The sequence below is a fragment of the Anabrus simplex genome, chromosome 3 (assembly GCF_040414725.1).
Source record: "Anabrus simplex isolate iqAnaSimp1 chromosome 3, ASM4041472v1, whole genome shotgun sequence".
NCBI lineage: Eukaryota > Metazoa > Arthropoda > Insecta > Orthoptera > Tettigoniidae > Anabrus > Anabrus simplex.
In genome coordinates this window covers 132,020,760-132,047,575 of record NC_090267.1, presented here as the reverse complement: position 1 = coordinate 132,047,575, position 26,816 = coordinate 132,020,760, and the positions used below count along the sequence as shown (strand labels likewise).

The 26,816-nt window shown below is 39.4% G+C and overlaps 1 protein-coding gene across 1 annotated transcript in view; it reads right to left on the bottom strand.

The window, feature by feature from the left end:
- btv (beethoven) overlaps positions 1–26,816 on the bottom strand; it is a 594,436-nt gene that overhangs the window by 423,572 nt on the left and 144,048 nt on the right. The window contains exons 13-15 of the mRNA XM_068226811.1: positions 11,370–11,562; positions 3,677–3,904; positions 2,219–2,317 (exon numbers count right to left, since the gene is read on the bottom strand). Of these exons, the coding sequence (XP_068082912.1) occupies positions 2,219–2,317; positions 3,677–3,904; positions 11,370–11,562 (520 nt within the window). The remainder of the gene's footprint in view (positions 1–2,218; positions 2,318–3,676; positions 3,905–11,369; positions 11,563–26,816) is intronic.

Sequence of the window (26,816 nt, the reverse complement as noted above, 5' to 3'; positions counted from 1 at the left end):
CTATCCAGACCATCACACAGGAATTCCAAACTGCATCAGGATCCACTCCAAGTACTATGACAGTTCGACAGGAGGTGAGAAAACTTGGATTTCATGGTCGAGCAGCTGCCCATAAGCCACACATTATGCAGGTTCAATGCGAAACGGCGCCTCGCTTGGTGTAATGAGCATAAACATTGGACGACTGAACAGTGGAAAAACGTTGTGTGGAGTGACAAATCACGGTACACAATGTGGCGATCCGATGGCAGGGTGTGGGTATGGCAAATGCCCAGTGAACATCATCTGCCAGCGTGCGTAGTGCCAAAAGTGAAATTCGGAGGCGAAGTGTTATGGTGTGGTCGTGCTTTTCATGGAGGGGGCTTGCACCCCTTGTTGTTTTGCGTGGCACTATCACAGCACAGGCCTACATTGATGTTTTAAGCACCTTCTTGCTTCCCACTGTTGAAGAGCACTTCGGGGATGGCGATTGCATCTTTCAACACGATCGAGCACCTGTTCATAATCCACGGCCTGTGGTGGAGTGGTTATACGACAATAACATCCCTGTAATGGACTGGCCTGCACAGAGTCCCGACCTGAATCCTATAGAACACCTTTGGGATGTTTTGGAACGCCGACTTCTTCGTGCCACGCCTCATCGACCGACATCGCTACCGCTCCTCAGTGCAGCGCTCCGTGAAGAATGGGCTGCCTTTCCCCAAGCAACCTTCCAGCACCTGACTGAACATATGCCTGTGAGAGTGGAAGCTGTCATCAAGGCTAAGGGTGGGCCAACACCATGTTGAATTCCAGCATTACCGATGGAGGGCACCACGAACTTGTACGTCATGTTCAGCCAGGTGTCTGGATACTTTTGATCACATACCGTAGTGTATCTAAACCAGTTGTAAACACATTTTCTACTTACAGTTTCTTTTCCATACACATGCACCAATATCGCATGCATGTCAGCTGCAGTTTTTCCCAATTTGTAACAAAACTTGAATTTTATGTGTTGCTCCATTGCACTATGGCACGAGTCTTCACACACACTACGTTCAACTGGCTGCAGCAGACTAATCTGCTTCAGCTCCATGTATTCAAAGCTACATGGCGCTTCTCAAACTGTCTCTCAATTCACATGCATGCAGTGTTACCACACAATGCCATTCCAATATCGGTCCATCCACTATACTTTTTACACATACTTTGTACAACCAATTACAGTATAAAGTGTGGGGAATACAGTAGAGTCTCGCTCATCCGACCTTCGCTTATCCGACATTCCGTGTTATCCGACACTGGTAGACTTAATTTGAACTTTTGGTGGAGACTAAATTCAGGCACACCCGCTGTGGAGGGTGCGACCATGGGTCAAGCACTGGCCTGACCGCTGGCGGTAGGACAGTTTTTTTCTCAAGGACAGGTGCAGTGAGTCTTCAGTCATTGTTCATTGTAGTATTGGTTGGGTGCGGATGTTCTAGTTTTCATCTCCTCTGTGAGTATAGCGAGTAAATAGAAGAAAGTGATTGTTTCTATGGAAGACAAGTTGAGTGCATTAAAGAGACTGGACAAAGGGGAAATGTGCCTTCAGATTATGGATGTTCGATGTGTTACAGTGGGAGACTGGAAAAAAAGAGGGAAGAAATTTAAAAGGGGTGCTCTACCAGAACAGAGAAAAAATGAAAAATGTGAGTACAAAAAAGTAAGTGAAGCACTGTTTCTTTGGTTATCTCAACACCGGGAGAAGGACCTGCCAATATCTGGCCCCATTCTGCAGGAAAAGGCTGTGTATTTCCATAAGGAGTTTAATGAAGGGGACCCTAATTTTCCTGCCAGTGCTGGGTGGCTTGATCGGTGGAAGAAACCGTACGACATTAGGCAGTTTAATATCTGTGGAGAAAAGTTTCTTTTCGTAAGACATCTGGAATGTTTTCGTTCAATACTGCATGTACTGTACAATGATAATTCAATAAACAAAGTACCGTAAAACACGTCATTGTTTTAGTACTGGAGTATAGCCTTCCTGTTTGTTTTAGTTCATTTTCAAAGTTATTCTGTATTATCCGACATTTTCGGTGATCCGACGTACTCCAGGTCCCGTTTAGGTCGGATAATCGAGACTCTACTGTAGTTTGATCTAGTAATTATGAAAGCACAACATTCTGAACTGCTGTGCAGCATTGACTCATGAGGATTTAAAAGAAATGACAAATATCCTTCAAATACCACTTACCTGTGCTTCAACTTGAGCCATTATGTCACGTATGGCTTTTAATCCATCCTTCCACTGTTGTTGATGGCGGAGCAAATCAGTATCCATCAATGTAATCACCTGCAGATAGATGATATGTAATCAATAGGGATGGCACCATAAGCCTCAACTAAGTTTTATCAATTTTAGACAGAGAAGTATAATTTTTCACAAGAGCAAGGAAGCAAATATCTACGCACATAACACAGATTTAACTAGTGAAAATGTTCACGAATATCTGCAAATAACAAACATTTTTCTAGAAAAATAAAGCAGGTAACTCATATTGCTACATCAATCAATCACAACTGATCTGCATTTACAGCAATCGCCCAGGTGGCAGATTCCTTATCTGTTGTTTTCCTAGCCTTTTCTTAAAATATTGCAAAGAAATTGGAAATTTATTGAACATCTCCCTTGGTAAGTTATTTCAATCCCTAACTCCCCTTCCTGTAAACGAATATTTGCCCCAATTTGTCCTCTTGAATTCCAACTTTATCTTCATACTGTGATCTTTCCTACTTCCACGCCAGATGGAATTACATTAGTAGACGAATAAGTTTGAGTGGTGTCTTGGCTGTTTTCATGAATGGACACCAGACTTTCAGCCCAAGTTTTCACAGATCCGTGATATCTTGGGGCTAAGAAGTGCTGGATATGAAAATCTTACAATACTCTCAAATGAGAGCATTTGGACAGCACAGGCTCAGTGGGGCAATGTGCAACAAAACAGGCAGCCAGTAAGTTGGAGTAGGCCTGCTAGCATGAGGGATGACTCTCAAGGTTGAACAGGACGTTGATTTTCTTGGCTGTCGAGTAGATGACACCAAGGACAGAATGTCACAGCAAATCTGCTGAGGCACTCTATAAAATGTCACATGGTTTAAGCAGAATATTACTGCATCATTATCAGTCATTCTAGTTGCAGACAAAGACTGTAATCATGAGCACCAAAGTTTACAAGAGTAGAATCTGAGAACTGCTTGACCTTGGCTGTTATAAACATTTAAAGCAGAATCCCACCTCATGTTCTTACACAGCCTTAAAAGTTAGTGAAGAAGTCATCTCTAATGGAAGACACAGCTCAAAGGCTTATTTTTAGCGAAAATCTACTGCCACATTTTATGGTCCCCCAAGGTCCGCAAGCCTGATGTTCCACTTTCATAGTAAATGTCAATTGTCAATGATTCTCCAATGCATGGCCTAGCCAAGAATTTGATGAAATTATTATAACATCACACTAAGCATACCAATTCCCACATAAAAAATGTAACATCAATCAAACCTAACATGAAGCACTGCTTTGAAAAGGGCCAGAAATAGGTCTAAGGAACATTTTATATTTACATGGAGCTCACCCTTTTCTCTAGACATTCCGTATTTCAGCACAGAATTGTGGTAAATATAATAATACTGATGTACATTATCTACAAAGCCTACCTTTTCACGAACTTGTACATGGTAGGCAGCCAACTTGTTATTCTCACGAGAAAGTCTCTCAACAGTAGTTTGTAGACGTCCAATGTAATGATCAACAGCTACTGTGTCGCTCCATGTAACACCATTTTGTTCTTGAACTAAGCGAGCCAACTCCAATGCTGCCTCCAGCATCATTGGTCGCTGGGAAGGAATCATGCGGTCACCAATTGTGTTGTGAAAATTAGCAACCTGAAACATAAAAATTTTGGAGATTCCTGGTTACAACATTTATCATAATTATAATGCAGATAATGAACTCATTCCAGTTTACCAATGTTGTCAACAATCAAACAAAATGGATAATCCAAACTCAAATGACTGCATAGCAGAGTTGATTAAGTTGTTCATCTTCCATGCTCAAGGTTGTGGGATTGAACTGCAGTGCAAATGGTTGATATTTAACAGAGCAGATTCATGCGAGAGACTCAATGCAGCAGCTCTTTAGCTGAATGGTCAACATCACAGACTTTAGCCCCCTGCCCCTGCCCTTTTTTTAAAATATGTTCTTGGCAATGATGGGCTAGGAAAGGGTGAGAAGTGGGAAGGAAGTGACTGTGGCCTTGATTAAGGTACTGACCTGCCTGGTGTGAAAATTGAAAACTACAGAAAACCATCTTTAGGGCTCCCGACACAGAGATCCTAACCCACTATCTCCTGAATGCAAGCTGACAAGTATGTGACCCAAACCATGCAGCCAGTTGTTTGGTCGTGGACTTCCATTCAGAGGGTCCTGGGTTCCATTCTCAACCAATTAGGAGAATTGAGCTATGTCTGGTTAATTCCTCTGGCTTGGGAAATTGATGTTTGTGTTTGTCTTAGAACATACACCTTCGTATTCACACAACACTACCAACAACCACAGAAACAAGCAATAGTGAATACATCCCTCCATATAGGGTTGACATCCGGAAGAGAATACAGTTGAAAAACAGGGTCAAGACACATGTGGGATGAAGTTTACACCTGCAACCTCATCAGGGAGTGTGACAACAGACAGAGTAAGATGGTATGTGATACTCATGTCAGCAGAATTACAAGCCAGAAAAGAAAGGGCAAGATTCTAGTAGTGCAGTGTTGTCTTAAAATCTACTGCAATGAAATAATAATGATGATGATGATGATGATGATGATGATGATGATGATGATAATATAATATATAATATATAATTATAACGGCAGTAAGGAGAAATAAGGAAGAAGAAACCTAAGAAATTAGCACGACACCGCCCTAAAGTAATGCGAGAGCGGTTCCGGGGCGGAGATATACGTCGTGGGAAAAGGGTGTGTGGGTTTTAGTGAGTAGGAATCTCACACGCTTGTGGAGTGCGGACCCTCATAAGTGTCTAATGAAAGATTTCCCACACTTCTCTCGTAAAAAAAAAAATATTATTATTATTATTATTATTATTATTATTATTATTATTATTATTATTATTATTATTATTATTATTATTATTATTATTATTATATATAATTCGCTGGGGCCATCAAGGACCACGTTAAGTCTTGTTGCATTTGACACTGAACTTGGCCTTCTTTAGAGCCCAAATTTCCCTCATTCTTTGTGAGTGGGCCTGCTTACGCTCCTCTGTCCAAGGGGCACCGTGTCTTCTCTTCGGTTGCTCGTCTCGGTTTAGCCCGTTCGTCAATATTTTCTTGCAGATGAGATCTCTGTTAAGGGCGTCTTCAGCTGAGATATGTAGCATTTGAAGGTCTTCTTTGGTATTTCTAAACCAGGGAATTGTAGTTTTGGGGTTTGAATCAAAAAAGTGAAAGATTTCTTTAGTTAACTTTCTTCCGTCCATCCTTTTCAGATGACCGTAAAATCGTGCCCGTCTTTTTCTGATTGTGTCGGTAATTTTCTCTATTTTGCTGTAGACTTCCTTGTTGGATCTCTTTTGATGGACTCCATTTCTGTACTTTGATCCCAAGATTCCTCTCACAATTTTGCGTTCTCTTTTCTCCAGTTCTTCAAGGAGTCCTTTGTTCGCATTTAGAGACAGGGTTTCGGATGCATATAGAACTACTGGCTTCAGAACTGTTTCATAGTGACGTATCTTGGTGTTTTGGGAAAGGCATTTTTTGTTGTAAATTGTGCGGGATATTTGGTAGGATATTTCCAGTTTGCGTACTCGCTCCTGAAGTGCTTCTTTGTCCAGTCCATTTTTCATGATGATCTCACCCAGGTATTTGAATTTGTCTACTCGGGTGATGTCCCCGTATTTTGTATGGGAGTTTTGGTGGAGCCTCTTTGATGTTAGTCATTACTTCTGTTTTCTCAAACGATATCTGCAAACCAGTTTGTTCGGCAATTTCTTTTAAAATTTCAACTTGAGCTCTAGCGGTTTCTATGTCGTTTGAAAGAACAGCAATATCATCGGCAAATGCTAAGCAGTCTGTTGCGATCCCCTTAGATTTGGTTCCTATTCTCAAAGGACTGTAGTTGGTTTCCTGTAATCTCACCCGCCAGGTTCTGATGATCTTTTCAAGAACACAGTTGAAGAGTATCGGGGATAGCCCATCACCTTGTCGGACTCCTGTTTTGATGTCAAAGGAATGCGAGAGACATCCGTGGAACTTCACCTTGGATTTTGTATCGGTCTGGGTGGCTCTAATTAATGCCAGCAGTTTCAAATCAACTCCAAATTCATTTCAGATGTTTAGCAGGACTTCCCGGTCAATGGAGTCGTACGCTTTCTTAAAGTCCACAAAGACAGACACATACTGCTTGGACCTTAGTGTACAATATCTGATGATCGTTTTGAGATTTTGGATCTGTTCAGCTGTTGAGCGACCTTTTCTGAACCCTCCCTGGCATTCACCTATTTGATGATCGACTTGTGCTTCCAAACGCTCCAGGATGGCAAGTGATAGAATTTTGTAAGTCACGGGTAGCAAAGATATTCCTCTGCAGTTGTTGATGTTCTTCATGCTGCCTTTTTTGTGTAATGGATGGATCAAAGCTATTTTCCAATCTTCGGGTAGGGTCTCCTTGTTCCAAATTTCTTCTATTTGCCTTTGCAAGATATCAAGCGATTCCTCTGGGGCATATTTCCATAATTCTGCTACTACTGAGTCTTCCCCCGGCGCTTTGTTATTTTTGAGACGGGCAATGTGGCGCTTGATTTCATCTCTGTCGGGTGGTCTGGAATCTGGGTACCTGAGTAAGGGTTCCTTGGTTTCAATGGGACTTTGCGGTTTAGAGCAATTAAGTAAATTCTTGAAGTAGTCTGCCAGAATGCTGCAATTTTCTTCATTTGACGTCGCCAGTGAGCCGTCCTTTTGCTCAAAGCATAGAGATGGTGGTTTATAGCCAGTGAGTTTGCGTTTGAAGGCTCTGTAGTACTCTCTGCTTTCATTCTTCCTAAAGTTTTGTTCTATCTTTTCAATGAGAGATTTTTCGTATTTACGTTTCTCAGTTCTGAACACCCTAGCTGCTTGGGCACGTTGGGTTTTGTAGGTTTCCCAATCATTTTCTGATTTCGTAGAGTAGTACTGTTTCCACGCATTCAGTCTTTCTTGGAGGACTGATTCGCAGGCACCATTCCACCAGGCATGCTTTTTGCTTCTCTTGATTTCTGCAACGTCTTTGGCGGCCTCAACAAGGAGACTTTTGGCGTTGTTAAAGTCACAGGCATTTGGTCTAGCCTTCTCCTGGAACTCCTCGACCCTTTGGCGAAGTTTATCATTGTCGAAGCGTGTGATCTGTTTGGTTGTCTTCCTTGTGTTTGCGGGAATTGGTTTGAATTTGATAAGAGACATATAATGATCTGAGGCCACATTGATGCCTTTCTTTACCTTCACATTCATAATCTCAGGGCTGTTTCTCCTGGAGATTGCAACATGATCAATTTGGAACTCTCCGAGAGCTTGGACGGAAGAACGCCAAGTCATTTGCTTTCTGGGTAGATGGCGAAAGTGGGTCGACATGACCTGCAGGTTGTGATTTTCGCAAATGGACACCAGTCTTTTGCCGTTGGGATTGGTTCTTTTGTGAGCAGGGTAATTTCCTATAACTTTCTTGTACTTCTGTTCACGACCTAGTTGGGCATTGAAGTCACCCAAAAGAAGCCTGACATGGTGTTTGGGGATTTTGTTTAATTTTTCATCCAGTAGGTCCCAGAAATTATCAACTTCGTCTGGATCAGACTTGTTCTTATCGTTTGTAGGAGCATGTGCGTTAACTAGGGCGTAGGTTTTGTTCGCGCATTTAATTGTGAGTATGGACAATCTTTTCATTCACAGGTTCGAAATTTGCAACCGATTTAAGGATCTTGGTTCTAACAGCAAACGCGGTTCCAAGCATCACAGCTCCATTGAGGATTCCTTTTTGCGCTTTGCTCTTGAAAAATCGGTAGCCTTCGGATTCAAAAATCTCTTCATCTGGGTACCTTGTTTCCTGTAGGGCCATTATGGATATCTGATTTTCGTGAAGAGCTTTGGTGAGGGTTTTCAGCTTGCCAGTTTGTGTAAGTGAATTTATGTTGAAAGTTGCTAGAAAGGTTTTAGATTTTGGCCTGAGTTTTTGACTCTTCGGGGTACACCGAGACGCTCCGACTCGTCTCTTGCATGATGTCGAGTCTCCCCCAGAATCCGAACGAGACTCGTGCGCCGTGGCGTTCACGACGAGGGATTTATCCGAAGATTTACCCCCTGGGGTATGTTTCTTGAAATGTTGTGGCATCATGCTTTTTGACTTGACTTTGCTTTGGACGGGTACCCATCCTTTTACAACTAGGGTTATTATTATTATTATTATTATTATTATTATTATTATTATTATTATTATTATTATTATTATTATTATTATTATATTTTTTATAAAAATCTCCAAATGCCTAGTTCCACTTGGAATAACAGAACACTTGGATATATGTAACATGTTAACTGTCATATTTTGAGGCTTTATACCTTCGCCAATTGTTGAGCTCAATTACTTATTCTTTTTGTATCTTTGTATCTTTTTGTATCTGAAATTATAATTATCTATCTCAACACTTTACTGATTTGTACTTTTTTTAAATTTACAACATGAAAATGGGGCAATTATTTTAAACATTGTTTGGTTCTTTACCTTTTCATTTATTTCAAATCATATACGTAATTAAATTTCTTTCAAATTCACATTTAACCCTCCAAGTGATAAGCAAAAACCTCTTAAGTGTTAAGCAACTGCAATGTCCTAGTACAAGTTTCTTTTAAAAATTCATAAAATACACAAAATGACAGTAAAATATAGAAGTGGATTACAGAATCAAGGAAGATATGGATGAACTACAAATTACAGTGGAAGCCCTAAGAAACAAAACCGATAAAATCAAGAAACTCACAGATAAACAAACCAGACTGCAAATCAGAATCAACAAACAGACAATAGGAAGGGTGATTTCCGATGAAGAAAGAAGGATAAGATCGGAGAGAATGAAGAAGTACTGGGCTGACAGGAAACTAAAAGATTCTTTGTATAAAGTTGACTAGAGTGGTCCTATGAAGGCCATAAAATGTAAATATCTTTCTGTTCAGTATAAACTAAAAAATGTGATTATGTGATAATATTGGGTACAGACGTTGATTCCATTTTATTGGGGGTGGTGAATTACATTTTTTCACCTTTGGAAAAACAATGTTTTAACTTTCGCTGTACGTAACTTCAAAACTATAAAAGACCGAAACAAAAGGTAAATGTATAAAATGTTCACCATTTTGTTAGCAACAAAGGAATTAGAGTACATATTTACCATAAAACTAAAGAACAGAAAGTTATGTACAAAAAACCAAAACTATGTACATCTCCTCTTCGGGCGTAATTCTTTACTTCGAGTCACTTGCAAGAGTTTTCTTTTCCTCCCCTTTACTATGGGGCTGTAGAAGTGTTTCAACTTATGGAGCAAGCAGGATGAATGCCACAATTACACTCAGGACACCAGAATTTGCTTCGCTTTCTTTTTATCATCCTCGTTTTCTGACGAGTCACCACTCAAAGAAACTGCTTTTGGTATTTCATCACCTGATAAATCACTGTCATCACTGTCATCATTGAAAACATAATTTTCATAATCTTCTTCTAACATATCCCGAATATCGTCAGAACAACATGGATCGCACATTTTAGTTTATTGAAACACTAACCAATCAAGTAGAACAGCAATAGAACACTGCCATGCGGTGTGGCGCTTCGAGATTTGGTTTAGACAGTACATAAGCAAAAAACCTATTTGATAATTCAGCTAGATGACTTGAAATAGCGAATGAACTGAACTATTGATTAGTACAACATTCGACGATATTCATTAAATGGTTGCCCAGCAACAGGGCTCTAAAAAAAATGAGTCGTTAATAATGACTTTATCATTTCACAAAGGCATATAAATGAGTAGTTATTAACGACTCATATCACTTGGAGGGTTAATACTGTTACAGTAGTATTCACTAGTTATATAAAGGAGAAAATGTGATCGGTAAAGGTAATTTATTTTCTTTAATCCCAATTAACAAAATGTTGACTTTCCTGTTATGAAGTGTAAAACATTTGGGTATACAGGGAGACATATTGCAGGTTAGGCAGCATCATTATGTCTCTTTTCTTTATTATTTTCCAGTCTCTTTCAATGACCTCTTCATTCAAATTGGATGCTGAATTACAGTTTATCACAGTTTGTATGGTGCTATCACTCAAATAATCAGTCCGGCTCCATGGCTAAATGGTTAGCATGTTGGCCTTTGGTCACAGGGGTCCCGGGTTCAATTCCTGGTGGGTTCGGGAATTTTAACCATAAATGGTTAATTTCCCTGGCATGGGGGCTGGCTGTATGTGTCGTCTTCATCATCACGATGTGCAGGTCGCCTACGGGAGTTAAATCAAAAGATCTGGAATTGGCGAGCCAAAATTGTCCTCCGACGCTCCCGGCACTAAAAGCCATACGCCATTTCAGAGAATCAAGACAAAGTAGCATCACAGTAGGAACCAGCAGGAAAACAAAGCACCTGGAACACAATTACTCTTTAAAAATGCATTTGTATTCTATCCAGCAATTGTCAGTGGTCCCATCTAACAGCAGCATAAGGAATCGTAACATTGTTGTATATGCTTGCCAGAAGAGACAGAAGTATTTCTAGCATATAATGATTTATTCGTTAAGAAATCCAAGCCTGTTTGCTGCTCGGACCCATCTATGGCAGTAAACAAGAGAGCCCAAGCAATGCTCAGGCACTGTATTCTATGTAATAAAGGTAATAGTGGTTTAACTCAGAAAATGTCACACCTACAATTATTTTTACTTATGATACATGCATGATCTACTACCATCACTGCTTGCATTATATACTGAGCGAGTGGCTGAGTGGTTTGGGTCACATAGCTGTCAGCTTGCATTCAAGAGATAGTGGGTTCATACTCCACTGCCAGCAGCCCTGAAGATGGTTTTCCAGGGTTTTCCATTTTCACACCAGGTAAATGCCAGGACTGTATTTTAATTATGGCCATGGCTGCTTCCTTCCCTCTTGTAGCCCTTTCCTATCCTATCGTCGCCATAAGACCTATATGTGTTGATGTGATGGAAAAGCAAAAAGTGCTTGCATTACATGTCTGTTTATCCCTAACTGAATAAAATATCAAGTTCAAACAAATAATTTTGTCAAACAATAAAACTCATACCTGTTCCAGAGCCTTTGCTTGACGCATGAACCGTTTAGCATGATCAGCAGCTTCCTGTATTCTGGCAGGCACCTTATATCCCAACACCAACAGTTGCCTGACCTCTCGTATTAGACCCACTAGTCGTGGATTGTAGTTCACACGCATTAACTTCCCTTGTTCGAAGCGAACCACTGGTTCATCTGAGCGAAGACTGGAACAAATACAGTTACTATCATTAGAGATTATGATGATGATGAAGATGATAATGATGATGATGATGAGGAGGAGGAGGAGGAGGAGGAAACTAGGTATGCTATTGAGACATTAACAATCCACCTGTTCAATACTACAAAATAGTGAAATTATTAAAATATCACATTTTTGTTGTCATTTTTGGTACCAGTTTTGGCAACTTTATTTGCCATCATCAGCCTAGGAGATTGTTGCAGGACATTTTGATAGCCACATTAAAATATTTATAACACATGTATGTACATAAACAGAACCTTCTATAATAAGTTTTGTTATTTACAATTGCGTATATACCGTAAAACTTATGTAATTGAAAAAGGGAGACTAAATCACTACTTATGAGATTCTAGAAAAGCTATAAAAAAAATTCTATACACAGTCTTTTAAATGTACATCTCCTTGTATTGTCAACTGTTTGTAACTATATATAAAATTAATTATAACACCCCAGTTTCAGATAAAATTTACTTTTTAAGTATATCTCATTCAGCTGTTGAAGTTGTACAACTAGCCTTGAAGAGGTATAAAAACATTTTAAAACATTTTGTCATGAGCGATCTTTACAATAATACATTAACAGCTGGTTTCATTCTAGAATATTTTTGTAAAATATAAGTGGGTAGAAGATCATTTTCAGGGACCAATTTTTATAGAAAACAGTTCCTCATAGAATGTAATCAATAAACCATCTCTATTGTTCTGATTTTCTGGTTGTTAGATTAACAGATTAATGACATATGTCTTAATATGGATTCACTGAATCAGCTTAATAGTGTGTCATTAGTTTTGGTCCTATATTTTAAACTTATATCCAACACTATGTGGTAAATTTAAGGCCGTGAATTGATAGACGAGATTTCATTGAAAATGCGCTATTTTCAGGTGGATTATCGTGGATCTGGAAAGATCTCGAATCAAATGAACCTAAAAGAAAAATTTGAACTAGTTAGTATGACGAAAACAGGGACAAAGAAAAGTGCTTGGTAAACAGAACAGAGAAGAAGGAAACTCACCTCGAGCACTAAGTTCATGAGCAAAGAGTTAAAGAGAAACTGCCAAGCAGAATGTCAGGCAACAAGATGCGAGCACCAGCGGGGAAATGGGACGTGTCAGATAGGGGGAGGGAAGGTCACGGTAGCAGGAGAACAGAGGTCGTGGGGGGCGTGGATTCCAGTGAGGGTAATAGGCCAGCGTGTTACGTTTTGTTTTATATACTGACTGATCTTTAGGTATTTTAAGATTATTAATAAATGAAATAAGCATATCAAATAAGATTGTAGGTTTTCGGATAGATCATTAAGATTGTAATTGGGGTTGTAATATTGATCCAGTAGAATAAAACATTGCTCCGTTAGGTCAAGTAAAAGACCTTTATTCATTATCTCGACGATGTCTATATCATTATTGATGCCGCGGAAGCTGTGTTTGTAGTTGTGTATATGTTGTCCTATTGCCAAAAATCTCTTGTATTTGATAGCATTAACGTGCTCGTTGTATCCGATTTTGAAGGATCTCCCTGTATGCCCAATGTATACGCTGGAGCAGTCGTTACAGTGAAATCTGTAAATGCCTGACTTGTCAAAAGGGTTGGGCACGTTCACTAGGCTAAAGTTATGGAATATGTCAAGATTTCTGTTACTGGACCTCAAAGAAAGTATTTTTCTTTTTAAATATGTTTGTTACTCGGCAGATGTCAGGATTAAATGTAAAAGTTGCATAAGTTTCTGATTTAGTTGTTTCTTTCTGTAAACTGGATCTAGGTCGGTGTTTAAACTTACATATTATGCGTTCTATAAAACTATGATTATGGCCATTCTGGAGTGCAATGCTACGTACAGTGTTGAGATCTTTGTCTAAATCTGATTTTGACATGGGTACATTGTAAGCATGGTGTAATAGATTGTTATAAGTGGCACGCTTATGGCTAGGGGGATGTACGGAGTCTTGTTTCATAGTTGTAGCTGTATGCGTTGGTTTCCTGTAGATTTTGTATTTAAAAGAGAATGGGAGCCTAGTAATAGTTAAATCTAAAAGTTGAGGGCCTTATTAACTTCGGATTCTATTGTGAACTTAATGTGTGTATCGATGTTATTGAGGTATGCTAGGGTAGCAGATGCGTTGATAATACGTTGGTCCATGATAATAAACGTGTCGTCTACGAATCTGGACCATAAGATTATATTGTTAAATTTCTTGTCTTTTTCTATTTTAGTGTACTCTACAAAGTCTACATATATGTTGGCTAGAATGCCAGACGCTGGTGAACCCATGGCTAGTCCATTCTGTTTGTATATTACCTTCATCATCATCATCATCATCATCATCATCATCATTTCCCAACTCCAGTTTCCCGAGTGTGGTGTACAAGCACTCACCATCTCCTTCTGTCTTCATACATCTTCCAATCCAGTACATCCTCCCATTTGTATCCTCTCCCCTCCACATCTGATCTTACAGTCTCTATCCAACGTTTTCTTGGTCTTCCCTGTGGTCTTCTTCCTACGAGATGAAGGTCGAAATATTTTCTGGTGAAATCAATGAGATTGTGTTTGTGCGCCACGTGGTCGGGCAGTGACAAGCTTACACACTCTACGGGGCGGCTTCTTCAACTGCTGCTGTGAATGATCCGCTTGCAGGTACGCAATGGAACGTGGAAACTGACCTTGCCCTCTCACAGGCAGGAGACTGGTTAACTTCGGATCGTAAGTTTTATTTTCCTTCCTTACCGACGGCTAACCTGTCTTGTTTCCTTACGGTCCCAACATCGACTCATGATTCGTTGAAATTACGCTGTCATGCGCGTTGTTCCCCGTTAAGTTTCTTACTAACACTGTTACTCCTGTCTGGTGATGTGCAAATTAACCCTGGGCCGACAACGAATAATGAGTTCTCTGTGTACTGTCAAAAAATCAGGTCCATAAAAAATAAGATTACAGACTGTGAACTTCATGTTCAAGAATTAGCTGCTTTTGACGTTATCGCCTTAAGTGAAACTTGGTTGACGGATTTTGTGTTGGACTCTGAAATCCCACTTTCTAAAGAGTTTTCTTTATTCAGGGCCGATCGTAGAACTGGATCCCGGGGAGGGGGTGTTTTAATCGCTGTCAAATCTAAATGGCATGCGACCCTATGCTCAGACCTTGATGAATGACTGTGAAGTTGTTTGGGTTGAAGTTACATTTCATAACATAAAATATCTATTTGCATGTTTCTATAGACCACCTCATTCCTACCTCAACTATTCTGAAGCTTTTCTTTCCTCTGTACTTAAAGCCGTTCATTCCAAAGATAACACTGTCATACTAGGAGACTTTAATCTGTCTGTCTCCTGGATTTCCCCTTCATTAGGTCAGCCTTCTAATAGCCTGGATAAATGGTATAAAGACCACTATATTACTGGACTGAACTTCAAACAGCATGTCTTAGAAAACACCTGCGGAAATAGTCTTCTTGACTACCTGGGTTTCTTTATGACACTGATAATAGGAACCTCAATACCAGCTACTTTCCTATCCCCTTCATGTCTGATCTTGTACTTTCTGGTTGTTTGGTTCATGGTTCTAATGAATCTCATTTCAGTTGCTTGGATTCTACTGAAGTCTTTGTTTAGTAGGGTACATGTCTCTAAACCGTACATGAAGATTGGTACGAAGTAAGTGTGGTACACAACTGTTTTCACTTTCTGTGGTATTTTGCAGTCCCAGAGGAGATTCCTGACTTGACTGTAGAAGTTCGATGCTTTCTGTGTCCTGCTGAGTATTTCCTGCCTAACAGTGTTGTCTTTTGATATTGTTCTTCCGAGGTACTTGAAGTGGGAAGCTGATTCGATTTTTGCTCCTACCAGAAATATATTTGAGCTTGTTCCTTCCCTGTTGATGGTCACTTCCACTGTCTTTGTTTTGCTCATCTTCAGTCCAAAATTTTTGAATGTGTTGTTCCATTCGTTAAGTTTCTTCTGAACTTCAGCTTCTGTCTCTCCCCATAAAAGCACATCATCAGCAAATACCAGGGCATTTGGTTCACTGTCCATTTTCTTGATAGATTTGATGACCTTGTCCATTACTATTACGAACAGGAGTGGTGACCGAGCACTTCCTTGTTGGACACCTCTCTTTGTTTCAAACCATTCTGATCGTCCGTTGCCTATCTGGACACAGCTGTAGCACTTCTGGTATAGCATCTTCGACTTTGTCAATTAAGTACTTTGGCACCTTTAGGTCTTCCAGACATTCCCATATCTTGTTTCGAGGAACACTATCATATGCTTTTTCAATGTCCACAAATGCAATCACAAGATTTCTTCCATATTCCCAGTACTTTTCTGTGAGCATCTTTACTGCAAAGATAAGATCCACAGTACTTCGACCTTTCCTGAACCCGTGTTGTTCTTCCTCAAGCAAAGGTTCCACTATCTTCCTAAGTCTTGTTTATGATCTTTTCCAGCAGCTTCAGCGAGTGTGACAACAGCGTGATGCCTCTGTAATTTCCACATTTCCGTCGGTTGCCCTTTTTGAACAGCAGGATGATGACTCCTTTACTCCAATCTTCTGGAATTTTGTTACTTTCCCAAATCACTGATAACACTCTATATAGCCAATTCAAGCCTGGTATTCCAGCTGCCTTTATCATGTCTGAGCTGAGATCATCAAAGCCTAGGGACTTCCCATTTCGTATGCTCTTTAGTGCTGTTTCTACCTCAAGCCATGTTAATGGGTATTTGTTGCTTTTGGCTTCATCTACACTACAATCATTGGTGGTGGTGTATATTACCTTATCAAACATGAAATAATTACTGTTGGTTAGAAGTTTCAAAGTGGGCATAAAATCAGCTATTTCAAGTTGACTAAGTTGGCTATGAGTACGTAGGTTTTTTAAAAATAATTGATATAACTTTTCCGGTTTAATATTTGTATACATGTTGGTGATGTCCAATGAATGCATTGTATGATATGGTTGTAATTTAAAGTTGTCCAGTCGTTTGATTAATTCTAGGATGTTTTTAATGGATTTGTTTGCCTGAAAAGTGTAATGTTTACTAAAAAATTGTTGAATGAATTGAGCCGTTTTATAAAGAGGACTCGGTCTGAAATTTACTATAGGGCGTATAGGGACTCTGTTTTGGGTTGCGCTTCGACAGTCGGAAGGCCAGAGTTCATATTAATAAGTTTATATTTTTCACTATCCGTTAACAAAAAGTTTGCGTTTGTAAGTATCCAAAAATACATACGAAGATGATTTCGTTGTTCCTTTCCAGATGTATTTCCATTATTGTTCACACTGTAAATATCAAGTCTATTAATTAAAGAGAGAAAAGAGAAAAAGAAATTCATAGTTCTAACTTTTCGAAATAAGCACTCTTATCAACTGGCTAAAATTTTCAGAAAAAAGAACATCAATGTCACATACAAAACGGATAATAATACTAATAAGATAATTTTCAATTCAGATAAAATAGAGAATAAATGTATATTTAATAAATCAGGAATTTACAAATTAACATGCCAAACATGTAAACAACGATACATAGGACAGTCCGGAAGAAGTTTGGCTATAAGGTACAAAGAACACGTTAATGCGGTCAAACATAAAAGATATTCGGCAATGGGAGAACATATGGTTGAAATGAATCATAAATTTACAGACATTTCCAATGACATGAAATTATTACATTCGACCAAAAAGGGAAAACTAATGAATGTTTTGGAAAATTTAGAAATTTACCTTACACAAAAATGTAATTCTGAATCAAGTTTAAATGAGAAAAGTACAGAAGATAACCCACTGTTTAGGCTAGCATATAATCATTTAAGGAACAAAAAGAAGAAGAAAAGAAGAAAAACTTGAAGATCATAAATTTGTATTGTGTTTCTCATTCAGTTCAACCAAAATTGTATGTATTGATCATTTTTATAATATTTCGTAAGTTCTCTTTACTCTTTGACATGATGTATTGGGACACAATACTCCTTCAAATTGTAAAACAAAAGATTGTGTCATTATGTTATTCTTTGATCTAACCACTGATGAAGGGAATGGTTGAGATTTCCCGAAACATGTATGGTTTAATAAATAATGTTTCTTTCATTTAATGAGTGTATTGATCAAGGCGGATTTAAATAAACTATTATAAATAGTTATATTGTATATTATTGATCTATTCGGTCTAAAACTATATTGTTCTTCCTCTAACTGTGTTTCTATTATATCCCTCAATCTTTTGTCTATGACTTTCTCCATTATTTTTAGCCCATGTGATAATATGGTTATACCTCTATAAATTTCACATTTCTTTCTATTTCCTTTTTAGAACAATGGTACAAGGCTTCCTTGTTTCCAATCTTCAGGTATCCTTTCATCCTTCCATATGGCATTCAGGGCTCGGTATAGCCACTGTAGTCCACTGCTTCCTGCTGCCTTAATCATATCAGCATTGAATTCGTCTTTTCCACTTGCTTTACCTTTGGTCATTGCTTTCACTGCCCTTTCAGGTTCCAACCATATTATCGGGTCTCTTCTTTTTCTCCATCTATTATTTCAATTTTCTTATCTCCTTCTCCCTCCGAGCAGTCATCCTCACTAATAAAAGTTTTTCAAAATATTTTGCCATCACTTTCTGAAGTTCTTTTTTTTTTTTTTTTTTTTTTTGCTAGGCGCTTTACGTCGCACCGACACAGATAGGTCTTATGGCGACGATGGGATAGGAAAGGCCTAGGAGTTGGAAGGAAGCGGCCGTGGCCTTAATTAAGGTACAGCCCCCAGCATTTCCCTGGTGTGAAAATGGGAAACCACGGAAAACCATCTTCAGGGCTACCGATAGTGGGATTCGAACCTACTATCTCCCGGATGCAAGCTCACAGCTGCGCGCCTCTACACACACGGCCAACTCGCCCGGTTTTCTGAAGTTCGTCATGTACTATGGATCCATCTTCTCTCTCTAATGCCTTGATTTTTTCTTGATTTATTCTTTTCGATTTTATTACTCTGTATAATAGTTTCTAATTTCCTTGACTATCTTGCTCAATTTTGTTCATAAACTCTCCTCAAAATTTCTCTTTTTCTTCCATGATACTCCTCTTTACTTGTAGTTTCAATCTTTTGTATTTCACATACAAACTTTCTATCTTATTCTAATTCCTCTGATATGTTGTTTGCTTTTCCTTATCCATTTCTTTCCTCACCTTGTTCTTTTTTTCCCCTTTTTTTTGGTTGTCCACCACTGTGTCTCCTTTACCTTAACCTTTGCTTTTGTTTTACCGCATACCTCAATTGCTGCTTCCAAAAATGTCTGTCTTAAATGGTCCTACTCTTCTTCTCCACTTCATATTTCTGTGTTAGGCAACTTCCTTTTTATACAATCTTGGAATGCCATTCTTTTATCCTCCTCCTCCAATTCCCAAATCCTGATCTTTGGTTTCTTCTTCAGTACAATTTTAGGTATTTTTACTTGTTTTAATCCACAATTAATAATCAATGATCACCTTCCATACTTTCACTAGGGATTATCTTCGTATTCATGAAGTATCTTCCCCATTCTCGGTCTGTTATTATAAAATCGATGAGTGTTCCATACTGTCCATCCCAACTATATCGGCTGATCTTATGGCTATTCCTCTTCATAGACCATGTGTTCTTTATTATCAGGTTATTTCTGATACAAAAGTCCAACAGTTTCTCTCTATCTTCATTTCTATCGCCATACCTATGTGGGCCCAGAATATTCTCATATCCCATTTTATCAGTTCCCACATGGGCATTCATATCTCCCATTATCATGAGCCCATCTCCAACAATCTGCATTTCCAGTTCATTGAGGAAATCTTATTTTCCTTCAATGCTACATCCTGTCTGTGGAGCATACACCTGTACTATCTTCAGTAGATCCTTCTTTACATGTATGTTCATTATTATAGTTCTTTCATTTACATACTCAACTTCAGCTATTGGTTGAACATTCTGATTCACTATAAATCCCACTCCATTTCTTTTCTCTTTACTGTTACCTATCCAGTACAAGGTGTACCCCTTTTTTAGTTTCTTCATTCCTTTCCCTTTTACCTCACTTAATCAATGAACATAAAATTTACTCTTATTAAAAATGTATGGTTGTTTACTGTGCATAAGATAGGAATATACAAAATGACAGGTCAGTGTGAGAAAATGAAGCAGCAAAAGGAGGAGATGACAAACATGAAAATACAGAAGGCCAAGGACAATTTTCCACATCCTCATACCCTGCTTTCTTCATAAAGAAAAACTTTGTTATTAATTCCAATTCTTCTTCATCCAGTTCTTCTCAAACCTCAATGACATTTTTTTTTTTCAGTTTCAACAGCAGGGCAGGCACTGACACTCACATTGACAACAGATTTCAGTCTTTTTAAAGTGTAATAATAATGTTATTATTGGTTTTACTCCCCAATAACAACATTTTAATGTTTTTGGAGGGACCAAGTTGCTATAATCCTGTTCCGCAGGAGTTCTTCTATGTGCCAGTATATCTACTGTCATGAGGCTGACATATTTGAGCACCTTCAAATAACACCAGGCTGAGACAGGATAACCTGCAAAGTTGGGCTAAGAATGCCAGCAGTGTTCTACCGGCTAAGGTACTTAGCCCAGTGTATGTGTTCATTGGATCATCAGCTTGAAAGCTGACTGAATCCCTAACAGTTCGGCCATCAAGTGTCACTGAAAGAGAGTACTAGGGAAATGAGGAGTGGGGTACTTGTCTGTTGCTTCCTTACTGAGCCAAGAGGTGCAATCACATATCAGTCAACCAAGCCCACTGAAAAGTATCCACCAACCAACCCTACCTAGTGCAAGCAAGACTGTTATTCATCACAGGGACTGACTGCATAAGGAATTGTGTTACTAGAATCACTCACACCTCAGTCACTTTCATACTGTCAAAACCAAAGATCAGACTAACACAAGTCAAAGAAAGTACCAAACTTGTTCTAGCACATACTAAAAAATATACAACATTGGAAACACTCTATCCCACTAAAGGTGAATCTATGTAAAAATTGTTTATTATACCAATTTAAAGGTGCATGAAGTGATTTTGAACAGTGAACAAGTAATTTTTGGAATATAAACATATTCCTCTTTTATTAATCTATCATCATCATCATCATCATCATCATCATAGAGGCATCTAGACTTAAATGGTATGGACAGATCAAGAGAATAACAGAGGAAAGGATACCCAGGAGGATGCACGAAATGGAGTTAACAGGAAAATGTCCAAGAAGAAGACAAAGAGACAGGTGATTAAAGGGAGTGGAAGAGTGTGTACAGAGAAGAGGAGAGGAATAGGCAACAGTGAAAAGGGAGAAGTGGTGGAAAGACAAGAGGAGATGGAGGGGCTTATGTTCCAACCAGACCTGGCCAACAGCTGGAAATTGATCATATCATTATCATCGCCGTCGTCGTTGTCATCATCATAGTATTGGGGTTGCTTTTGGGGTCAATGCACACCATTTTATGTGGTCTATTTCATCCTATTGCAGATACTTGCTTTGCTATAGGTTTTATGCCGCAACAACACCAACAGGTCTCCTTATGATTATGAGATAGGACAGGGATAGGAGGACTAGGAAGGAAGCAACCATAGACTTAAATAAGGTACAGCCCCAGAATCTGCCTGGTATGGAAATGGGAAATTACAGAAAACCATCTTCAGGGCTGCAGACAGCAGGGTTTGAACCCACCATCTCCCAAATGCAAGCTCACAGATACATGACCCAAACCGCATAGCCAACATACTTGTACTTGTGCCCATGCCCGTGCTTGGTGATACTTGAGCTGTCCTTAATTTAGATTGTCCATGTTGCCTCTGACCATGGGCAGTAAGGTGGTAGGCTAAGCTAAGCTGATGATAGAATCCGATGGTGCTCCTAAGACTTATCCATACCAACAAAGTCTCCATTCTTTGCAACATTTGTATTTCCATAATATGCACTGAATGCTTGGCACTTCTCGGAGTAGGCCAGCACTCAGTATCATACAGCACAACTGGTTTCACCAATGTGCAATACTGTATATCTCTGATTTTAGGCAGGTAGGCATTTTTATAGGTTTGGTCAGTATTAGCTGCTATGGTATGGAGTAACACATATAGCCAGTGCTCGGTGGTGAGTGTTGGGTGGCGGTCAATAACCCGACTCTTTAAAGGAGCCTACAGCTTCAGGTAGAGGAGATCCTTTAGTTGGGTGCTAGTCTCCCAGTGGATGAAATATCACTGAAGCCCAGCATGCAGCATGGGTATAAAATGCCTTTGGGTGTGGTGAGCCCACCATAATAATAGCCTATATGAAGCATCAAAATGGATCAGGGTCATCTGCTGCTTGACCCAGAAGCTCCCTGGATAGAAGAAGAAGAAGAAGAAGAAGAAGAAGAAGAAGAAGAAGAAAAGAAGAAGAAGAAGAACAAGAAGAAGAAGAAGAAGAAGAAGAAGAAGAAGAAGAAGAAGAAAGACATTTTCCTATAACAAAGAACACCAGTGGCATCCATAAATCACTTCCATGTCACTTCGATTCTTGCTCGCATATCATCATTCACACAACCATCACTCTTGAGTCGAGACCTTATGTAGCAGTTTGTATCTACTATCTACCTTGATAGGAGAGGCTCCATTCATTTGAAAGGAGCTAGGAGATTGAATTGTTTCTAGGTACTCAGTCTTCCTCTTTTAACACATTCACGCCCGTATCCGAGTTATTGCCTATAGCGCGTGACCATGCTGTGGACCGTATCCGAGTTAGCCCGGATAAGCGCAACCTTGAACTGGAGCCGTTCCTACGCAGCTGGGATCTATTTTGGTCACAAATATGTGCGAGAGAGATGAAGGTAATACCCTTATGAATGCTTCTACTCACCAGAAACCACATGGTCACGGCGATTCTCCCTCACAATGCACTTCATTTGTTTTGTTTCTGAAGGTAGCCTTGCGCTGGCCCAACTAGCTGCGTAGTTGGTTTGTGATTGCACAAGCGTGTGTATAATCGCGTTCTGAAGTGTAACCATGGTGTGTAGGGACAAAATAAGTGATGCATGGTTGCGAATTTACAAAGCACAGTTTTTCAGCTGCTTGAAAATTATCTTGGCCAGGGGTATACAGTCTATATGGACAATTATTACAATAGCGTTGGACTCGCGAAATAATTACGGGAACAGAACACTGCCATATGTGGAACAATATGGTCAAATAGGGGTGTACCAAAAGATCTAAAGGAACATCAGGGAATTCTCAAATGGGGGGATAAGTGAACCCGACATACAAGTACAGTCACCTCTCTCCGACATTTCAGCTTCATCTACCTCATCAGCTCCAAGTCAACGCCCCGTGATTTTGCCGCCAAAAAGGGCACTGGCTAAGGATCACCATTTAGGTTAGATGGGAAGAGAAAGGAGCATATTCTCTTGAAGTTTCCACCATCAAATAACGTCAAGTTCCCCTCAAGAAGGTGCAAAGTGTGCTTCAAAAATAAAATTAATAGTGAAACACGCTATTTTTGTGGAAAGTGTGGTGTTCCCATTCACCCTGGAAAGTGTGACATTACCTACCACACCCTACAGAGATACTAAAGGACTTCATTAAGGTATGTGGAAAATTTTGTTTCCATATCTTGTTTAGTTTAGAACTTATTGTGAAAAGAATTCGTTGTTGTTTGCTCTGCCACTAACAGCTGGAATAGCTGGGCCAGCCCTTTAAATAGCCCGCTCAAATGATGGGCGTGAATGTGTTAATAATATATGTGAAAAATATAAAATTCCTATAAATATGCATACAAAATATTAATTTTCTGAGACAAAAAGGAGAATAGAGAAAAGAACTTTATGTTAGTTAAGATTTACTCTAAGATGAACATGGAACATCTGTGATAATTATTTGGAACCCACCATCTCTTGAATGCAAGCTTACAGTAAAGTAACCTATACCACATGGTCAATGCACTCCATGATCCCAAGTATGATTTTCAGTTTTGCCATACAATTCCAGCTATGTACAAAATATGTTCAATACAGTAAAACCTTGATTATGCGTCCCTCAATTAACTGTTCTGCGGATTATCTGTCGCAAAAAAAAAAATCTTGATTTAAAAAAAAAAACAATGTACAGTTGCTCCAAAACTGAATGGGCGTACTCTTAATGTCAATAATAACAATAATAATAACAATGTTATTGGTTTTACATCACACTAACAACTTTGACGGTTTTCAGAGACACCAAGGTGCCGAAATTTTGCCTTGCTGGAGTTCTTTTACATGCCAGTAAATCTACCAACACGAGGCTGACGTATTTGACCACTTTCAAATACCACTGGACTGAGCTAGGAACGAACCTGCCAAGTTGGGGTCACAAGACTATCGCCTCAACCGTCTGAGCCACTCAGCTCGGCTCTTGATGTCAACATATCTTGATACAGTATTCTGTTTTGGAGCGACTGTACATTGACTCTCCGACTCCTGAGTCCACGATCATAACGTACAGTAACTACTGTATGTACACGCGCATAGACCGGCAATCGACATTGGAGACATGACTTCACGCATTTTTTTTTACTACATAATTTCATGTTGAGTAAAATTTTATTTAACTTTTAACCGTTACGAAAGAAGAGGGATGCTATTCACACTCAACAGTCACAAACTTTATTTCCATTCCATTGTTGACCAATAATGTACTGTAATGTGCCCTCTTCCAGCCCACGGAACGTAGAGTACGGTATACTGGTCATTTCTACTGAGAATGATACCTACAACTTATTTGGTAACGTGTAACATCTCTGAGTACCTACATAGATCTTTCCTATTGTTCTCTGTCAAGGTTAAATATTTTCACCACAGGCTACTGCGCTATAAATATTTCACATTGCACAGGAATCAGAAACCAGCCTAGCGGTCTGTCATAGTCAACCTCCGTGATTAGTAGACAGGTAGGCTACACGCTGTACTGTAGTGCAAAGTAAGGAAATGTGAGAGCGACTGACAAAGTTGAACATTTATTTTCCGTTCTAACAGCCGAGAAATGTTGAGATCGAAATCTGCAGTAAAAAGAAAACGTGTAGTTTTAACCATACAAAATAAAGTTAATGTAATTGAAGGGTTAAAGAAAGGTGAACTAGTCTGAAATACAGCATCAGAATTCAGTGTGAGTGTGACAACAGGGTGGGACCTAATGAAGAATAAAGACAAAGTGTTGCAGTTTGTGGCAAGTTCTAACAGTTCGCATGGACTCACTAAAAGAAAAACAATGAAAGCATCATCTTTAAAAGAACTGGATGCTGCGTTATTCACGTGGTTTCAGCCAAAGAGAGGCGAAGGTGTACCTATTAATGGTCCTATGATAACAAGGCACGCACAAATTTTTCACAAAAAGATGGGGCTCTCAGGGTCCTCACCAGCGTCCAATGGTTGGCTACAGAGATTTAAGGACAGACATGGCATTCGATAATTAAACATCGAAGGAGAAAAACTAAGTGGTGATAGCAGTGCAACAGAAAACTTTCGATACGAGTTTAAGCGCATAATTGAGAGATACAATTTTGTTCCAAGTCAAGTGTACAATGCTGATGAAACTGGACTTTATTGGAAGTGCTTACCCAGTAAAACACTAGCAGCTGCAGAAGAGAAATCAGCTCCTGGTCACAAATCTAGTAAAGAGTGCGTTACCATCTTGTACTGTGTGAACACTAGTGGCAACCATAAATTAAACTTAGCTGTTGTTGGTAAAGCTAAAAATCCACGTTCTTTCAAAGGAACAGTGATGAAATATTTCCCAGTAGATTATTGTCATAACAAATCTGCATGGACACAATATTTTCAGGATTTGGTTCCATAATAAGTTCGTGATTCCTTGGCATTCAAAGGCTTGCCATTAAAGGTTATCCTTTTTCTTGATAATGCACCCTCTCACCCTGTTGATACAGAGTTGAAATCAGAGGATGGAAACATTTTTGTTTCCTATTAGCCACCTAATGTAACTTCATTAATTCAGCCAATGGACCAAGGCATCATCACAACCTTTAAGGCGCATTATAAGCGGGAATTGCTAGATCTCTTACTTTCCAAAGAAACGTCGATGGTTGAGTTCTGAAAAAAACTCAATCTTAAAGAAATGCTTTATCTTGCCCAGAAATCATGGGATCTAGTAACCGCTCAGAACATCACTCGATCATGGAGAAAATTGTATGTTGATGTCGAAGAGCTTGCCGACGATTTTTATGGGTTCAATGATGAAGATGAAAATGAGGGACTGATGATCAAAGATATCCTAAAGACTATTGAAAATAACATTCATTTTGGAGCAAAGCAAAGCCACCTCCTTTTTTTTTTTGCTTTACGTCGCACCGACATGGATAGGTCTTATGGCGACGATGGGACAGGGAAGAGCTAGGAGTTGGAAGGAAGCAGCCGTGGCCTTAATTAAGGTACAGCCCCAGCATTTGCCTGGTGTGAAAATGGGAACCACGGAAAACCATCTTCAGGGCTGCCGACAGTGGGGTTCGAACCTACTATCTCCTGAATACTGGATACTAGCCGCACTTAAGCGACTGCAGCTATCGAGCTCGGTAAAAGTCACCTCCGTACAGGCCATGAAGGCCCTTGGAGGAGTGAAAGGTAAAGGTTTCCACCATTGTTAACCTCGGCATGTGATGGGGTAGTGTGTGGTTAGCTCTACACCCGGCCGCCTTTTATCCCCAGGAATTAACCTGGTACTCATTTTTGGTGTAGGCTGAGTGAACCTCAGGGCCATATCCACCTCCGGAAGTGGAAATCTCGTTTCTTAAATTTTACGACTTCCTGACGGGGATTCATTTTGGAGAAGTGGATGAAAGTAACATTGAGGAATGGCTTCATACTGATGAAGTATTGCCTGGGCATCACATTTTAACTGATAATGAAATAGTAAAAAAAGGGCAAGCGGGAACTCGGCAGTCAGCTGTGAAGTGACGAGTGAGAGTGAGAGGGATGGGGAAGAAGAGTGCGTCACAAACAATCGCGTACCGCTTCAGACCGCACTGGAGTCGGCTCAAACGTTAATGGAATTCTTGGAGCAAGAGGACGATACGTATTTTTCAGACATTCTTGTAATTAGAAAGCTCAGAATGGACATAAAGAAGAAAATAAGTTGTAGAAGAGTGTAAAAAAAAAAAAAAAAAAAAGAAAGAAAGAAAGAAAGAAAGAAAGAAAGTAACAGATTTTTTT